This window comes from Clupea harengus, chromosome 1, assembly GCF_900700415.2.
Source record: "Clupea harengus chromosome 1, Ch_v2.0.2, whole genome shotgun sequence".
Classification (NCBI taxonomy): Eukaryota; Metazoa; Chordata; class Actinopteri; order Clupeiformes; family Clupeidae; genus Clupea; species Clupea harengus.
In genome coordinates this window covers 18,008,467-18,026,353 of record NC_045152.1, presented here as the reverse complement: position 1 = coordinate 18,026,353, position 17,887 = coordinate 18,008,467, and the positions used below count along the sequence as shown (strand labels likewise).

The window sequence follows — 17,887 nt, the reverse complement described above, 5'->3', positions numbered from 1 at the left end:
AAGAGAGAGAGAGAGGGAAAAGTGGAGAGAGGAGGGGTGGAAAGAGAAGGGGAAAGACTGAGTGCTTAAGGGAGGGAGGACCAGGAGAGCTGAGCTGGTTAAGTTTGGTGCAGACGCTCGAGATGAAAGACCTGCGCCGCGTCTTTGAGCGTCCTGGAGCCAAAAACAAGGAGATGCGTTAACGCCACAGGCTCGGGGAAGAGGGGAGATTCATGGCAGGGCACACACCCACACACACACACACAGTCATACACAACTGCTCACGGCCCAGACAGATAATTGTTAGCAGTGCGTAACCTTCTCCGTCGCAGCAGCGCATTAGTTTGAATGTGTGTGTGTGTGTGTGTGTGTGTGTGGGAGGCAGGAGCAAGCGCCAGTGCAGTGCAGTGCGGTGTGGCAGGGTGGCAAAAGCAGGAGATTAGTCTTATTTTGTCAGTGGGCGAGCCCACATGAAAGCAACAAATGGCCCTTTATTATGGTAACATCAGTTCCCTTGGTAATCATTATTTCGCAATAAGAGATTCCAGCATCTAGTCTTTAGCCTGGAGGCATCTACTCATCTGTCCTGTCCTTCTTCCCTCCCTCCCTCCCTCCCTCCCTCCCTCCTCTGCTGTCTGTCTCTCTCGCTCCTGCGGTAGCATCCTCTCTGATATTCCCGGACGGTTTTCCACTGTAATTGCCTCGGCCAGCCTTCTTTAATTTCTATGAGCTGCTTATTTAGACAGCTCTTACTCGGCTGCACACTGCAATGAAGCCCTTTGGTGTCTCGGCGCGCTCATATCTAATGAGAGCCTTAAACACTGACTATATATAACTGGCACGCACACACACACACACACACACACACACACACACACACACACACACACACACACACACAGCTCCAATCTAATTTCAGCATTTCTCTACCACTTTTCAGAGTTTCATCTAGAAGGCTCAAAAAGGGGTGAAGGGGCCTCAGCTCTATAGCGGCGAAAGAATGAAAGAAAAGGGGAAAAAAGACAAACATAACAAAACAGCTTGATCATTGTTAATGGGTCAAGAGTGGGGTCACTCATAGCCAGAGCCCACAGCAGATGGATGCTAATTCAGATATGAAAATAAGGTCTTCCCCTAAGGATTATCCATAGGTTGGTATGCCTTTAATTGGCCCATTATGTGTGCGTCTGTGCATCTGGAGGAGTGAGAGGGACGCCTCTCAGGGCTCAGTGCAGAGCTCAGGGTTCAAAGGACACTTGTGTGGGTTAGAGACTTGTCTGTGTGTGTGTGTGCACATGTGTGTCTACGTATCTGTGTGAGTGTGTGGCAGGGGTGCAGAACTACTGAATACACACACACACACACACACACACACACACACACACACACACACACACACACACACACACAAAGCAGAGCGCAGCCTCAGATGCAGGTTGCTAAAAGCACCTTGAATCCTATGGGCGTCTGAAGGGGAGCCACGTCCACCGCTGCTGAATCTGTTCTCTCTTTAATGGCTTTAATGTGGAAATGTTTGTTCGAGCTGGAGTGGGTGTACATGCACAACAGGCTCTTATGTTACCTCTTGTGTGTGTGTGTGTATGTGTGTGTGTTTGTGTCTGTATGTGTGTGTGTGTGTGTGTGTGTGTGTGTGTGTGAGAGAGAGTCTGTATGTGTGTGTTTGTGTGTGAGTCTGTAGGTGTGTGTGTGTGTGTCTGTATGTGTATGTGTGTATGTCTGTATGTGTATGTGTGTATGTCTGTATGTGTGTGTGTGTGTGAGAGTCTGTAGGTGTGTGTGTGTGTGAGTCTGTATGTGTATGTGTGTGTGTCTGTATGTGTGTGTGTGTGTGTGTGTGTGTGTGTGTGTGTGTGTGTGTGTGTGTGAGTGCACAAACACCCAACACGCTCCTGTGCGTGCACAAAGTCATGCTCACTTCCAACACATCCAAACAAATGGTTTGACACACACACACACACACACAACACACACGCACACAAACACACACACACAACACGCACACAAACACACACACATACAACACACACGCACACACAAAGACAAAACAAGCACAGCACACCTCATACATTTACATATTTATGCTCTCAGGTTAGCATGCAGACAAGGTTACAAACACAACCTGGATGGGGCACACAATAGGGAGCCAGCAGACACGCCAATCACACACACACACACACACACACACACACACACACAGGACACACACAGGACACACACACACACACACAGGACACACACACACACACACAGGACACACACACACAGGCAAGAGATGAATGATTTGGAGCTTGTGTCACTGCAGTGCACAATAGGGAGCCAGAAGACACGCCAATCACACACACACACACACACACACACAGGACACACACACACACATTACATTTTATATTACATTTAGCAGACGCTTTTATCCAAAGCGACTTACATATGTGCGACTTACAATGTATACTCATTTTACATTTACACTGATGGCACACTGCACATCAGGAGCAATTAGGGGTTCAGTGTCTTGCTCAAGGACGCTTCGACAGGGAATCGAACTAGCAACCTTCTGATTACTAAACGACTTCTTTACCTCCTGTACCACTGTCGCACACACACACACACACACACACACACACACACACACACACACACACACACACACACACACACACACACACACACACACACAGGACACACACACACACACACACACACACACACAGGACACACACACACACACACAGGACACACACACACACAGGCAAGAGATGAATGATTTGGAGCTTGTGTCACTGCAGTGCACAATAGGGAGCCAGCAGACACGCCAATCACACACACACACACAGGACACACACAGGACACACACACACATTACATTTTGCAGACGCTTTTATCCAAAGCGACTTACATATGTGCGACTTACAATGTATAGTCATTTTACATTTACACTGATGGCACACTGCACATCAGGAGCAATTAGGGGTTCAGTGTCTTGCTCAAGGACGCTTCGACAGGGAATCGAACTAGCAACCTTCTGATTACTAAACGACTTCTTTACCTCCTGTACCACTGTCGCACACACACACACACACACACACACACACACACACACACACACACACACACACACACACACACACACACACACACACACACACACACACACACACACACACACACAGGCAAGAGATGAATGATTTGGAGCTTGTGTCACTGCAGTGAGGGTTGTTTAGCCCCCGCTGAAAAACACACACTCGTGCCTCTGAACTCTGCCAATTATTGAGAAACTTAATAGGCTTCTGTTTTCACACAACATCTGCTTGTCAACCTTACTTTCAACTCGCACTCGGTTTGCCTGTGACCCAAAGACAGGAGAGAGAGAGAGAGAGAAAGAGGGGAACAGAGAGAGAGAGAGAGAGAGAGAGAGAGGGAGGTCACTTCAGTTTGGGGGGTTTAGGTAATGAGGACAATTATGGGGAGGTGAATAAGCCAGTTTGGCCTGGGATATCTCTTTGTGACAAACCCCTTACTTCTGTTGGTATGCTGATCAGTGTCAGGGCTCATTTCATGTGGATGCTGGACCAGGCTCTAATGGCCCCTAGAAGGCCATGAGATCAAACATCATATGTCTGGTGCTGGAGCTCCACAGACATGGGGAAAATGACTAGGTGCCCATGACAGTGTATCCCCACAACATGTGTTAAATGAAGAAAAGAAAGGATCAGTGGAGACTAGAGAACCAGCAAGAGGAGGAAAAGAGAGGCAGATACAAGAGAAGCAGAGGGATTGAGATGAAGAAGAGAGAGGAAGAGAGAGAAAGAGAGAGGGAGATGGAAGAGAGAGGAAGAGAGAGGGAGAGAGAGGGAGAGAGAGGGAGATGGAAGAGGAGCAGAGGGAGAGAGAGGAAGAGAGAGGAAGAGAGAGGAAGAGAGAGGGAGAGAGAGGGAGAGAGAGGGAGATGGAGGAGCTCATTGGAAGTGTGATGGCGGGGCATTCCTGCTCCTCAGCACGTGTTCCTAACCACCTGGCTGTTTACCCAGCCGCTTCAGGAAGCAGTGCGATATGGAACAATGCATCCTGTATGTGGCTGGATTTACCTCTACAAGTGCGGGGAAAACAGTTGAGGGATGGAGTGTGTATGTGTGTGTGTAAGTGTGTGTGTTTGTGTGTGTTTATGTATGTATGTGTGTGTTTGTGTGTGTGTGTGTGTATGTATGTATGTGTGTGTGTGTGTGTATGTATGTATGTGTGTTTGTGTGTGTGTATGTATGTATGTGTGTTTGTGTGTGTGTGTATGTATGTATGTACGTGTGTTTGTGTGTGTGTACGTATGTATGTGTGTTTGTGTGTGTGTGTGTGTGTGTGTGTGTGTGTGGGGGGGGGGGGGTTGCAGGACTGTCCCTCAGACAAACTCCAGCCCCATCCCCTGCGTTCCTGCTGAGAGGAAGAGAGTGTTTACCTGTGCAGACTTTGCCAGCCTCTGGTTGTACTCCCGCTCCAGCTGCTTCAGCCTGCTGTTACTCTGCACACAACAGCAAAAGGGGAGGAGGGGAGGGAGGAGGGGAGAGGGTGGGAGAGAGGGAGGAAGAGAAACATGAAACCGGATCGGCTGATAGGAAGAGCATGCTCAGACACTTTGACGTTGACCCCTGCGACTGGCATTCTGTCCGCAGGGCTGTCGCCAGGGAGGACGCCCAACCAGCACCTCCCCTCCCCTCCCCTCCCCACTGCACTCACACACACGCACACGCACACGCACACGCACACACACACACACACACACACACACACACACACACACACACACACACACACACACACACACCTCCCCCGAGCGAGAGGCCTCGGCTTTGATCGTGGGCCAACTATTCATCACTTAACAGGAAAGAGAAGAAGCAGAAGAAACAAAAAGAAGGGTGAAAAAATCCAACTCCACTGCCAATTATCTGCAAAACAAGAGTGGAACACAAGACAAAAAAAAAAAAAACTGCAAAAACACAGAAAAAAAAGAGAGGAAAGAGGAAAACAAAACAGAGAGAGAAAGAGAGGGACAGAGCGAGACATAAAAGAAAAGAAACAGGGACCATTCTGAGCTCTCTACTCTGTGGCTAGGCTAAAGCTAATGATGAGGTTTGCTATTTCATCTTGGCTCTGACTGCAGGCCCGGCGACACCTGAGCTGAGTCAACAGTAGGGGGCCATGATGGAACATACCTGCTCATAATGTCCACCCACAAAACCACCTCACCATGAAAGTCTATACTCCACTGGAAGACACCATTAATCATATTTTACATATGTAAACAGTGGGCTAAGGTTTTCCAGGAGGAGGGGCATGGTGATAAAATATGTGTGAGGCTATGCATGCTTAGAACTCGGCTGATTGTCCCTCCTGCTCCACAGACAAGGGAGAATGAGGGGCAAGTCCATGTTGTTGAGGTCCCTCTGTTACGCTCTCTTTGTCTGAGAGTCAGGCCTACCAGCACTGATGACAGATTGGTGAATTACAATGTAGCTGAAGGTGTTAAGAGCACAGCTCAAGGTTTGCACAAAGTCTGTGTGTGTTCTAATCTTCTTTGCCTCAGGTAAGTAAAGCCACAGGTCACCAATCTTGAGAAAGTCTATGGACTAATATATGGAAGAAATAAACCACAGGGATAGAATATTCTTGTCATTGAAGCTTAGAACTCATTCACCTTCATTTCTGTTGCCATAGAGACCCCACTAACCTGATTAAAAGTCTGCTTTTCAGACAGTACTCTAACAGAAACAGGGAACAGAGAGACGAGTTTAACTGCCTGTATCTCAGATGATGCATCATGGCAGTAGCCACACTGAGGTCATGAATTCAACCCCCTGGAGTGAACATATAAACTCCTGAGATGTACTGTTCTGGTTAGACTCAGGACTAAAAGCATCTGCTAAACGAATGACACTGAATGTAAATAAGGCTTATAAAACACTGCATTAAGCCGGGGAAGATTTCTCAAACTCCTTTCAAAGACTTTTATGCAACTATTTAACAGCACAAACTCTTGGCTCGTGAAGGTCTGTCTCACATACCAAGGACATTTCAAGCTCCTAGAGTCAGTTTCAGGTGAGGATCTCCTCTCACTTCATGCTTCTGACCAGGATAGCCTGGGTGAACAGGACGACACTGCTGCGGTTCTCCCCTGAGAAGGACCGCACAGCAGACCATGAGGTAAGAAGATGGCGCTGCCCACTGCAGAGCTACAGGAGGTGGTGGGACCTCTCCTGGCCTAACCCCCTCTAACGTCTCAATCTAGGCTGGATGGAGGCTTCTTTGGAGCGCAGCTCAAGCAGCACAACATGCACAGTGCAAGCCCAGGACAGAGCTATGGTGTTTCTGGTAGCCATGCAATGACATCTGTTGCTCAATCTGGCCCAGCTGCCTGACAAGGAGAAGGTGCCTCTGCTGGATGCCCCCGTGGCTTAGCGCGGCAGTGGGGGCCATGAGAGAGAAGTTCCGAGTGGCTCAGAAGGACTCTGCAGCCCTGAGGAACTGAATACCTCGATGACCTGGGTCACAGTGCCATGTCAGTTGGCAGAAACCAATCAGCTGCTCCGACAGTTGGCGCAGCATTGACATCAGTCCACACTGGCTAGTGCTAGGAGACTGAGCAGCATTGACATCAGTCCACACTGGCTAGTCCTAGGAGACTGAGCAGCATTGACATCAGTCCACACTGGCTAGTCCTAGGAGACTGAGCAGCATTGACATCAGTCCACACTGGCTAGTCCTAGGAGACTGAGCAGCATTGACATCAGTCCACACTGGCTAGTGCTAGGAGACTCAGCAGCATTGACATCAGTCCACACTGGCTAGTCCTAGGAGACTGAGCAGGATTGACATCAGTCCACACTGGCTAGTGCTAGGAGACTCAGCAGCATTGACATCAGTCCACACTGGCTAGTGCTAGGAGACTCAGCAGTGGTGGTGGAGCATCACCAGACCGTCACTCTATCCCACCTACGGCAGCTTGGTCTGAAGGTCAATTGGGGCAAGTGCTCTCTGTTCCTCAAGAACAATGAGTATGTGCCTGTAAGACTACCATTCACTCTTGTGTGACTTAGCATAAGCTCAAAAGCTACTGAGGCTGCAGGCTGCAGCTGTACCACTGGGGCCACTACACATGAGAGCGGAACAAAAATGTTTTTTGAAGCAGCAAGCACATCCCAAGAAGGACTGGAACGGGCTGCTGGAGGGCATCTGAGCGCCACAGGCTGGCGTGTGCACCCCCAGGTTGTGCAACAGCTTTGGAGTCGCTTCGCGCCGAGGGACAACTCTCTTTGCCAGCTTTGGTTTTCGATTATGAATGACAAACCCCCGTTGTTTTAGCCCACCCGGGGCCTTGCATGCTGTTATATGCCTTTCCCTCTCTCACACTTCTCCAGTGAGTGCTGGACAAAGTTTGCAAAGATAAACATATGGTGATTCTTGTTGCCCCATGTTGGCCGAGTCAGATATGGTTTGTGGACCTTCTATTGTAGTGGATGGGGATGTGCAGAGACCCGCTGTCTCCGGCAGGGGGACCAATCTGGCATCGAGTCCCCGAGAACTGGATGCTGGCAGCCTGGCCCCTGAACAGAAACGTTAATTAACGGAATGTTTATCTCCATCAGTTGTGGAAACTATTCCGAGTTCGAGAGAATTGTCAACACAGTCCCTCTACTCGCTAAAGTGGTGAGTGTTGGCTTAGTGGTGTGCATCTCAGAACCAGGACTCGTCTACCCGTTCTGTTGAAACGATTTTGGCGTTTTTGCAATACTTGTTTGATCAAGGGCGTTTTGCTTCTACACTCCAAGTGTATTTAGCAGCTATTTCTGCATGTCATGTTGGGTGTAACTGCATGTCACCGTGTAGCCTCTGGATCCAATTCTGTGGCTTCTCGCTTTCTTAAGGGCGCTCACAGGCCATTTCTGTTAGAGTTCTTCCTTAGGATTTGGCCTTAGTTTTGGATGCCCTTACCAGTGTGCCTTTTGAGACCCTGGAAGACATAAGTTTAAAGGTGGTCTTAAAGAAAGCTCTGTTCCTGGCTGGACCTTGGTGAAATGTATCGGCGGTTTAATGGCACTATCAGTAAATGTCACATGTGTCACAATGTAAATTCACTAATGGCAGCAACATGGGCCATATGGAAAAGAGCTCTGTACACGATGTGTGCCAGGCAGCTAAGTGGACGTCAGGGAATACCTTTGCCCGTTTCTATAATTTGGACATAATGAGTACGCCTGTAACCCATTCCGTATTGTCGGCCTCTCAGTGGAACAGTCCTTTCATTTAATGTACGGGATCACCCGTGGTCTACAAACTGGGTTGCCACTTCTGCAAATCCAATGGTATATATATCCCATAAGAGGAAGACTCCACTGAGGCGCAGTGGAATATATATATCCCATAAGGGGAAGATTCCTTCGATTAAAAATGAACAGTCTACAACTAACAGCTGGCTACGGCACTTCATATTTAAGCAGAGTAGAAGAAGAAAAGAATGAGGTATTGATATATAAATCATGGGGATGCTCATCAGAACATAAGGGTCTCCCTAAGTTTTCTCTGTCTTTCAAACACAATTGCTATGAGGCCTGAGATTATTTTCACATAGGACTATATTATATAGGACTATAAACATGCAGCATTAAACCGCCCACTCAGTCTTCCACAAAAAAACTATTAGAAAGTAAGCGAGTGCAAATAGATTAGTTTAGCTTGACTGGACACACTAACGCCCCACCATGGTAACTGAGATGAGAATGAACTCCCCATGGCTGCTCTCCTTCCTCATGAAAAGTCCCCTCACCTCCACACCGCTCATCTTCCTCTTCCTCTCCTCACCAGCTCCAGCGGCTCTTTGTCACCTCAGGGGAGATGGGGATGGAGGGGGAGGGGGGAGTGGGTGGGTTAGGGAGGAAGGGAGAGTAGAGACCAGGGCCAGGGCCATGAATGCATGTGCCAGAGGATTTAAAGGCCCATGAACTTGGCTTTATCGGCCTCAGTGGGTGAGGGCCAAGGGTGGCGTGATGTCTTAAGAAGCAGAGCGCCGCTGCATGCATCTGCACCCGTCTGACAAGTGAGAGAAAGAGCGGATGAAAGGAGAGAGAGGGAGGGAGGGATGGAGGTAGGGCGAGAGAGAGATGGAGAGAAGGGGCCGACTTGAGAGAGAAAACGAAAGGGGGGGAGAGAGACATGGTCGGCAGCAACAAAGAGGAGGGGAGCTTACAGAATCAATATGAGATGAAAAGAAAGCCAGAGCTGCAGAAAAAAAGCCCCTAAAAGAGCTGCTTTTATTTAGGGGAGGGAGTGAGGGAGTGAGGCCCCCTGGCTGCCATCACCATCTGGTGCTGAGATTAACTGGCTGATGACCCAAAGCTGCCCAACCCCACCACACCACACCACACCCCACCTCACCCAGCAACCTTCCTCTGGGCTCTAGCTCCGCGGGCACCAGCATGCCCACGGGCACCACCACCAACATGGCACAGGGGCGTCTCTTCAGCTGGTAGGTGATCAGTGGCAGTGAATAATTAGAACATATTGCCATTCTGCAAAACAACCACGATGATCAGCTCCTGAAACCGTACCACTGTTTGGGCCTAATCCTAAAGCCCTGGAGAGTTTAGGGAGTTTGAGAACGCTAGAGCTCTGGGTCTGTGGGTCTCTGGGGTCCTGGGGGGGCTGAGGTCCCTTATATGGTTCCACTGGAGGATTATCTCAAACATCTGAGGACGCTTTTCTCTTTGAAGTGTGGAAGCTTTTCTCGTCTTGTTCTTGGACAGTCCTCAAGCAGTCTGGCCATAGTATTTCAAAATGGACAGCCAGAGTCTTGGAAAGTGGTGTAGTGATTTGGGAGGGATATTCTACACTTTTGCTTCACTGATTGTCTTTTCAAGATGGAAGGGGGAGGGGCTTCTGCTGAAAGTGTCATATTCAAAGACAGACAGAGAAAGAGAGAGTATGTGTGTCCATAGACATATAGATATATATATATAGAGAGAGAGAGAGAGAGAGAGAATCACGTTCAGTAAATAAACCAATCAGAGTTTCAAATGCAGAAAAAAAGAAAAAGGGAAAAAAAGGCTCCCATTTCCCCTTTCATCTCCTCATAGTAGTATCAGTCTACATCCACACGCCTGGCTGCTCCAAATCAGATGTTATGCTATTAAGCACCCCCCCCCCCCCCCCCCCCCCCCCCAAACAGACCCCCTACCCTCCTACCCCCACCCCGCCACTCAGAGGTGATCGGGGAACCTCTTTGATCATTTCTCCCACTGTTTTGCTTTGCGTAATCCATGACCAAAAATAATGGGATTTGGGGTATCTCTGAATGTCAGTAAAACCAGTTGACAGAAATTAATAAGTTAGCAGAAAGATGATGTTGAGGGGGGAAAATACACACAGGAGTGATAAGAAAAACAACAACAACGACAGCCAACACCATCTCCTGGCAGAAGAGGAAAACCCAGCTACACACACACACACACACACACACACACACACACACACACACACACACACACATAAACAGAAGTTTTCAGAGAGTGAAAACTTCCAGTGTGTCACAAATCTAGGCTGCAGGCTCTGAGCTCCAGGCAAAGTGACAGCTGACAGGGTGTCCAGGGACTGCCTAACTGCTCCCTGCTGATCATTTAAACTCTGTTCCCCACGGCCACTCTCAGTCGAAACTCTATTCCACACTGTCCAAACCCCCCGAAAATAATAATAATAATAATAATAAAAAAACAACAACACCATGTTCTAGGTCACTTCCTTTTTGTTAAAAAATTTGCTATAAATATGTAGTGGCACTTATTATGTGAAAATAATGTGATGCAAAAATAAGAAAAATTTCACATTAGAAAGGTGGTGGGCATCGGGCCAAAGCTATAGAGCTCAAAGAAAATCAAAACGTCATGACATGTCAAGACTACTTGCACATAGTGCCTGGAGCCGGCATGTCTCTTCAAATAGGGCATGGAGCAGGCATGTCTCTTCAATGATTCCAGCTATAGCTGCAGTAGCTCCGTTATTCAATCCAAATAATGAGGGACATTTTCCATGTCTGGACAGGATCACTTGTTTGGAACTATTTAGATGTCCATGTGACGGGTCAGTTAAATTGACTTCTGTTGGCGCAACTCTCTTTCTACACGGATCGGATTTGATTATCTCAACAGCTTCCACCTATTGGAGCGTCCACCCTAACTTGTTGTCAGTTAGGTCCTGCCTCATGTTCAATCTACAATGGACTGGAGGGGTACTTCATTACAACACAACATGATAAAACATCCAAACGTGTTTTTTTTTATAGATAAGTCCTTAAATTCAACCATTCCCGCCCACTCTTAAAAAAAAAAATATATATATATATAGCCTTACCAGTGGAGTCAGCAATCTTGAAGCACTGTGCTGATTGGCTGGGATTGTTTATGGCTCGGTCTGAGCCACTATGTTTGTTTCCCATTGACAGAGCCAGGGCTGAGAACAAACACCAGACTTATTCTGAGCGCAAGCACTAAACAGACAACTAGAGGACTGGGAGGAGGAATTCGCTGAATTTTACAAAAAAAGTGTATTGAATGAGAATCGTGGCCTTTACTTTTAAAACAGATCTTTAAAAATTGTCTCTAATTATCAAATTATATGAAAAAAAAAACGTGACGTTTTTCGGCTATATCGCCCAGCCCTATTTCATCTTCCTTAAAGCATCATGCAAACTGAAGCTGCTGAAATAAAAACAATACCACAAACTTGTTTAATTGGGTCATTTCAAAGTGAGCCTCCAACTGTTTGACTTGTGTGCACCAGGGGCCAAAGCTCCTGACAGATTAACTGTTAGTACAGCACAGAACTCAGCTTTCAGCAGGAGAAAGGAGAAGGGGAAAGATGATGTAATTGGTAGGTTTTGCATATTGGCATCTTTCAGTTATACGAGAACTTCTCTTTCTCCCTCTCTCACCCTCCCCTGTGCCCGTCTCTTGTCTTATGCCCCTGTGCTGTCTCTTGTCTTATGCCCCTGTGTCCGTCTCTTGTCTTATGCCCCTGTGCTGTCTCTTGTCTTATGCCCCTGTGCCCGTCTCTTGTCTTATGCCCCTGTGTCCGTCTCATGTCTTATGCCCCTGTGCCCGTCTCTTGTCTTATGCCCCTGTGCTGTCTCATATCTTATGGCCCTGTGCTGTCTCTTGTCTTATGCCCCTGTGCTGTCTCTTGTCTTATGCCCCTGTGTCCGTCTCTTGTCTTATGCCCCTGTGCTGTCTCTTGTCTTATGCCCCTGTGCCCATTTCTTGTCTTATGCCCCTGTGCCCATTTCTTGTCTTATGCCCCTGTGCCCATTTCTTGTGTTATGCCCCTGTGCTGTCTCTTGTCTTGTCACAGCTGAGGAAGGGGAAAAAAAATGAAATGATTACATCAGATGTGGGCTTGATGCCTTGTTACCATGGTGATAGCAGAGCACATCAGCTAAAAATCAAGCTGGAACAATGGTGTCACAATGCAACCTCACCATGCAAACAGACTTCATCTGAGACAAACTTGCAAACATGTCAGAATTGCCATTCTGCATGTAAAATAACCTAATTAACGACCGTGAGAGAACTGGAGAAGAAAATACAAAAAAGAGCAGCAAAAACAAATTATTTGTGTGTGTGTGTGTGTGTGTGTGTGTGTGCGTGCGTGTGTGAGGATGTAAGGGGCAGGGATAAACAGAGGAAAGTGGAAGAGGGAAAGAGAGAGAGCAAAGGGGAGAAAAAACAGAGAGAATCCACTCATATGGTCTGCAGATTGAAGCAATCTGCTGAAAAGTAGCCAAGGTCTGTGCTTTGGTCCCTCTCTCTGATGCTGATAGAACCCCTGACTCTGGGCCTCATCACAAGGCCTGCACTGGGCCGGCTGCAGAGAGGGCGCCTCCTTTGATGATGCGTGCTCCCTTTCATGTGTGTAGGCCTGTGTGTGTGTGTGTGTGTGTGTGTGTGTCTGTGTCTGTGTGCGCGCATGTGTGTGTATGTACAGCTCACGGCTGGCCCAAGGGTCTTGCTGGAGAGAGGAAGAGAGCGAGGGAAGGAGCGAAGGAGCAAAGGAGAGAGATTGAGAGAGTGAGAGAGCAAGAGAGGGTATGAAAGAGAGACAGTATGAGAGAGGGAGCATGTGAGACTGAAGGAGAGAGAGAAAGAGAGAGAGAGAGAGAGAGAGAGAGAGATAATGAGTGCAGAAGTGATGGCAGGGGACCAGTCACAGAGGCCACATGAGAGTGGCTTATGGTGTGGTGTGGTGTGGTGTGGTGTGGTGCGGTGTGGTGCAGTGCGGTGTAGTTCACGGGGCCCTGGCTCACATCTACCTCTCTGGCCTCCAGCACTGCTGACTGTCACGCTCCAATCACTCTCATGCTCATGGTGGAGGCTCCCTCTGATGTCGTCAAATCAGTGAGAAAAGAAGAAAAAAAACACCCCAGCATCGATCAGGATCCCCCCCCCCAAATCCACCCTCCTGCAGCACTATGGGAGTCTTCTGCATCCACCCACTCACATCAGCGCCCACCCCCACCACCCAAAGCTCCTCTCCGCTACCTTGGGTGCTAGCGCTAGCTCATGCACTTCCAAGGGCTGGGAAATGAGGTCAACATCAATGCAGCACGAGCGCCAAGCAATTCCACATGCTGCTAATAGGCAATAAACACTGGCTGCTGACTGCTTCAGCTCCAGAAGTCAAGTGATGACTGACCCCATGTTTATATTAAACACTAAACCCTATTAGAAGCACATTATCAGGGTCCTTTAGTCTACTCTGGCATGCGAGAGTTTCAATGAGAAAAACAGGCCAATGGCATTCATCTCCCACCAGAGCGACGCTCAGAACCTTCAAGGCTGCTTCCCTGACCAGAGGCTGGGCCCCGACTCAATGACCTTGTCCCGTTGGTCTCGTTCAAAAAGGAGATTAGGCCCCAAAGCCTGGCGTCTGGCTCCCCAGACCAGCTGCTTATCTCTCTCCATCAGTTATTCATCCGTTAGGATGGCACACTTCACACAGTGCACAGGAGAGGAGAGGAGAGGCGTAGGGTAGTCTTTCAACACGGCCTCATAAGGCTGCTCCTCCCAGGCTCCGTCACTAGTGCAGGTGTCCTAATGAGACTGGGAGAACAGGGGGAGGGAGGGAGTGTGTGTGTGTGTGTGTGTCATGTGACCTCTGCTGTCAAGTCCTTTACATTGCAGACATTGTTTTAAAAACATCAGCCTAACAGTGCTATGGCTACGCATCTATGTACGGAACATTCCTCTGTGCTGCAGAGGGATAGAAATGAAAGAGGCGGCGCTATCGTAGCCATCTTTCCTCCCGCTCTGCCCCCTCTCCTTCAGCGAGACATGGAAATGAGGCATTTACACTGCTGTTAACATGATGCTTTCAAAGCTGCCCCTGTCTCTCGTGTCAGTGTGGCAAAGACACAGTGTGGTAACATTTGTGCTTCATCTCCCACAGATACACATATACATTATAATGGTCCAGATGAATACGCTCCCATGACTCCCACAGATACACATACATTATAATGGTCCAGATGAATACGCTCCCAAGACTACTTAAACTGCTTAGATTTCATAAAAGTGCATGTACCGTGCACGGCAAAGCCAACTCTAATGTAGATGGAGGCCATGTAGATGCAACACCACGTCTATTAGTTCAACAAGTCATCTGCCACGTGACTTTATGGACACAAACATTAACCAACTATATCACTATATCAATTTGAGTCAGGTTATCCCTTTCTATATTGAGACGGGATTAGCTTGATCAGACGTCTGGCATGTAACTCGCGCAAACTTTCCTGCAAAAAGGGCAGACGTTGGCAAAAAAGTAGAAAAGGTGGCTGCAGTCTACTACACAGGTCTCTCGGCAGCTTTTGAAAAGCCCTAATTCACCTTAGTCTGCAGAGAGAGAGAGAGAGAGAGAGAGAGAGAGAGAGAGAGGGTGTGCTTCACAGGCAGGTGCATGGGTGGGTGGGCGGAGGCCTGGCGGGCAGTCGGTCCTGTTGGCCTCAGAGGAGGAGGCAGGTTTATCTGGCACAACAAGGCTCCCGAGGCCCCTCTGTGGAGGCTGGAGATTGGGCGCAGGCGACAGCTCACGCCGCCTGCAGATAAAACAGCTCAGTAGTCACCAGATGAACTGAAATAAAGTCCCTTTTTTCCTGCCCCCACCTAACTCCCCCCCACACACACATGCACACACACCATCATCCCTGTCTCCCTCAACAGCCCCAGTTGCCCTCCTCCACTACCCCCATTCTCCTTTTGCCTTTTTGTCTCAGAACTCAGAGGTTGGAACAATCTAATGCATGATCTTATCTCCCTCTCCTTTTTCCCCCCTTCTGACACTCTGTTACTCATTATTTTATATCCACAAACTCTCCTCCACGGGAAAAAAGGAGAGAGTCAGAGAGAGAGAGACAGAGCGAGAGATGGGAAGAGAGAGGGAAGGAGAGCGAGAGAAAAACGCTTCTTTTGATGAAAATCCATTCATGGATTTAATGGATTTCTCCTCTTTTTTCTGGGGATCTGTGCGATGTGTTGAAACGCGGCGGACGTCCAGGCCCGGCTCGGCTGACTGCAGTGCACAGCGCTTCTGTCTGCATCAAACGCAAGGAGACATTTTCAGCCTACAAAACACAGACCAAGTCAATAGAGATCTGGGCGTCGGGAGAGGGAGGGGTGGGGGGCAGAAGAAAAGACTCCCCGACTAAATGAAATGCTGAAACTTCCACCCTCCGATAAAAACTCACACGGAGTTAGAGCTGAAAAAAAAGGCCAAAGTGACTTTCCCCGGCCAACTGTTAAGCTTCCTGGCTTCGTTTTCGTTTCGAGAAAGGGACCGCATGTGTGTGTGTGTGTGTGTGTATGTGTGTGTGAGTGTGTGTGTGTGCAACAATTCATTATTTCTCTGACGGAAGAGAGAAGAGAAGAGAAGAGACACGCGATAGCAATGGCAGGGAGTGAAAGGGAAGTTTCCAGACTGTTCCACAAGGTCCAGACAAACGGAGCAGACTCCTGGCCTCCGCCCCAGGAGGAGTGTGTGAGATGAAGGTCTCCTCCTCCTCCTCCGTCTCCAACTCTTCTCACACCTGCGATAGTTGCGTTGACAAGGCTCAAAGACACAAAGATGTCTGGCCATTGCTAATTAGACAGGGACGCACACTGGCGACTCAAACAACTGTCTTTTGGGAGCACATCTATGCTAAAATGACCTTTCCAAACTGACTTCCACTCTTACTCCTGCACCTGGAGTAGTATTTCTTGGATATTCTTGCAGCGTTGTAGGACTCAGAGTGATCTCTGTCAGCCATAGATCTAAATGTCCTGCCCCCGTCGCTGCCCATATGCCCAGTGTAGTCTGCAGCGCACTGTGTGTGCAGAGAATGTCAACTTGTTTAAAAACACTGAGGAAACAATGTGGAGTTCAGCAAACATCCTTCAGTGTCCGGCCATACAGTGATGTGATGGAGGAGGAGTGGGGTCTGGGGGTGGGGGTGAGGGTGGGGTTCACGCTCGCATCTGCTCCCAAAATGGTGGCAGCAACAGGATTTATGGAGGCCAGGCCCCGGTGAATAATGCATCACAGATGTCCAGAGAGTCCTGCACGACACGGACGCACTCCTCTCTCCCTCTCCCTCTCTCTCTCCCTTTCTCTCTCTCTCTCTGCCTCTCTTTGGTTCCTCATCTGCAGACGTGGAGTAATGGCTTTGATGGGCCTAATCAGGATTACTGCTCCTGATCAACGCCACCTTTCTCCCGCTTCCTGCACAACCTGCCCCAGATTAGGGGAGCTTTCCCAGCCCTGGTTTCTGTTACCAGAGCCTCGCTCACTCACAAACACACACATTCAAAGACACATTTACACACACACACACACACACACACACACACACACACACACACACACACACACACACACACACACACACACACACACACACACACACACACACACACACACACCAGCCGTGTCTATGCTAGATGTAGAGGGCCTAAAGGATGAAGGCTGCAACATTCCTAAGCACATTCTGAGCAGGCAGCCCTTGAGTTCATCTCTAATGGAGTACAGCTGGGGGCTCAGAGCTGGGGCTCAGTACAGGACACTCAGTGACAGTCTGTTTATATGTCAATCTGAGATGAAACTCAGCAGTATTGCACTATACCCCAGGAACAGAGGCAACACAGAGAGAGTGAAGGAGGGAGGGAGAGAGAGAAAGATTTCTTCAGTAAGCAGGTTTGTCAACTTTTATTCACCCCACTTTTGTTGCCGTCCTCCATTCCATTCCCGGCCCCCTGTAGACCAGCAACAGCATACAAGTACAATGGTGTATTGGTGAAAACCATCATATGACACAGTAAAACACACATACAGAGACGCACACACACACACTCTACTGGTAAGACAAGTCAACCTCTGCTGGACCAGGTCAAAGATGAGAGACAACATGCATGGAAAGGCAGAAGGTGAGCAGATCCTGAAAACAAAATGTCTCCATCTCCGCTTCACTTCCCTTAGTAGAGGTATCAGTAGAAACGACAAACACCCTGCAGTTCCCTGTGCTGTTGCCTTAGCTCTTTGGCACACACACACACACACACACACACACACACACACACACACACACACACACACACACACACACACACACACACACACACACACACACACACACACACACACACACACACACACACACACACACAAATGCTGTTGCCTTAGCTCTTTGGCGTTGACCCCTGGAGTGATCTCGAGGCTTTTCTCTTCTATTCTATATCTATTCTATTCTATTCTCTTCTCTTCCTCTCACACCCACCTTCTCCAGCGCCAGCTCCCTCTCGGCGGCGTGGCTGCGCTCCAGGTCCATGCG

General features: G+C 48.5%; 1 protein-coding gene across 4 annotated transcripts in view; it reads right to left on the bottom strand.

Moving 5' to 3' along the window:
* The window catches only part of cep112 (centrosomal protein 112), a 141,614-nt gene that overhangs the window by 29,998 nt on the left and 93,729 nt on the right, over positions 1-17,887 (bottom strand). For 3 of the 4 annotated variants that reach the window (XM_031569279.2, XM_031569290.2, XM_031569287.1), the window contains exons 20-21: positions 17,834-17,887; positions 4,445-4,507 (exon numbers count right to left, since the gene is read on the bottom strand). The exon at positions 17,834-17,887 is cut by the window's right edge and continues 177 nt beyond it. In XM_031569279.2, coding sequence (XP_031425139.1) covers positions 4,445-4,507; positions 17,834-17,887 — 117 coding nt within the window. The remainder of the gene's footprint in view (positions 1-4,444; positions 4,508-17,833) is intronic. The other variant, XM_031569294.2, reaches the window with a different exon arrangement.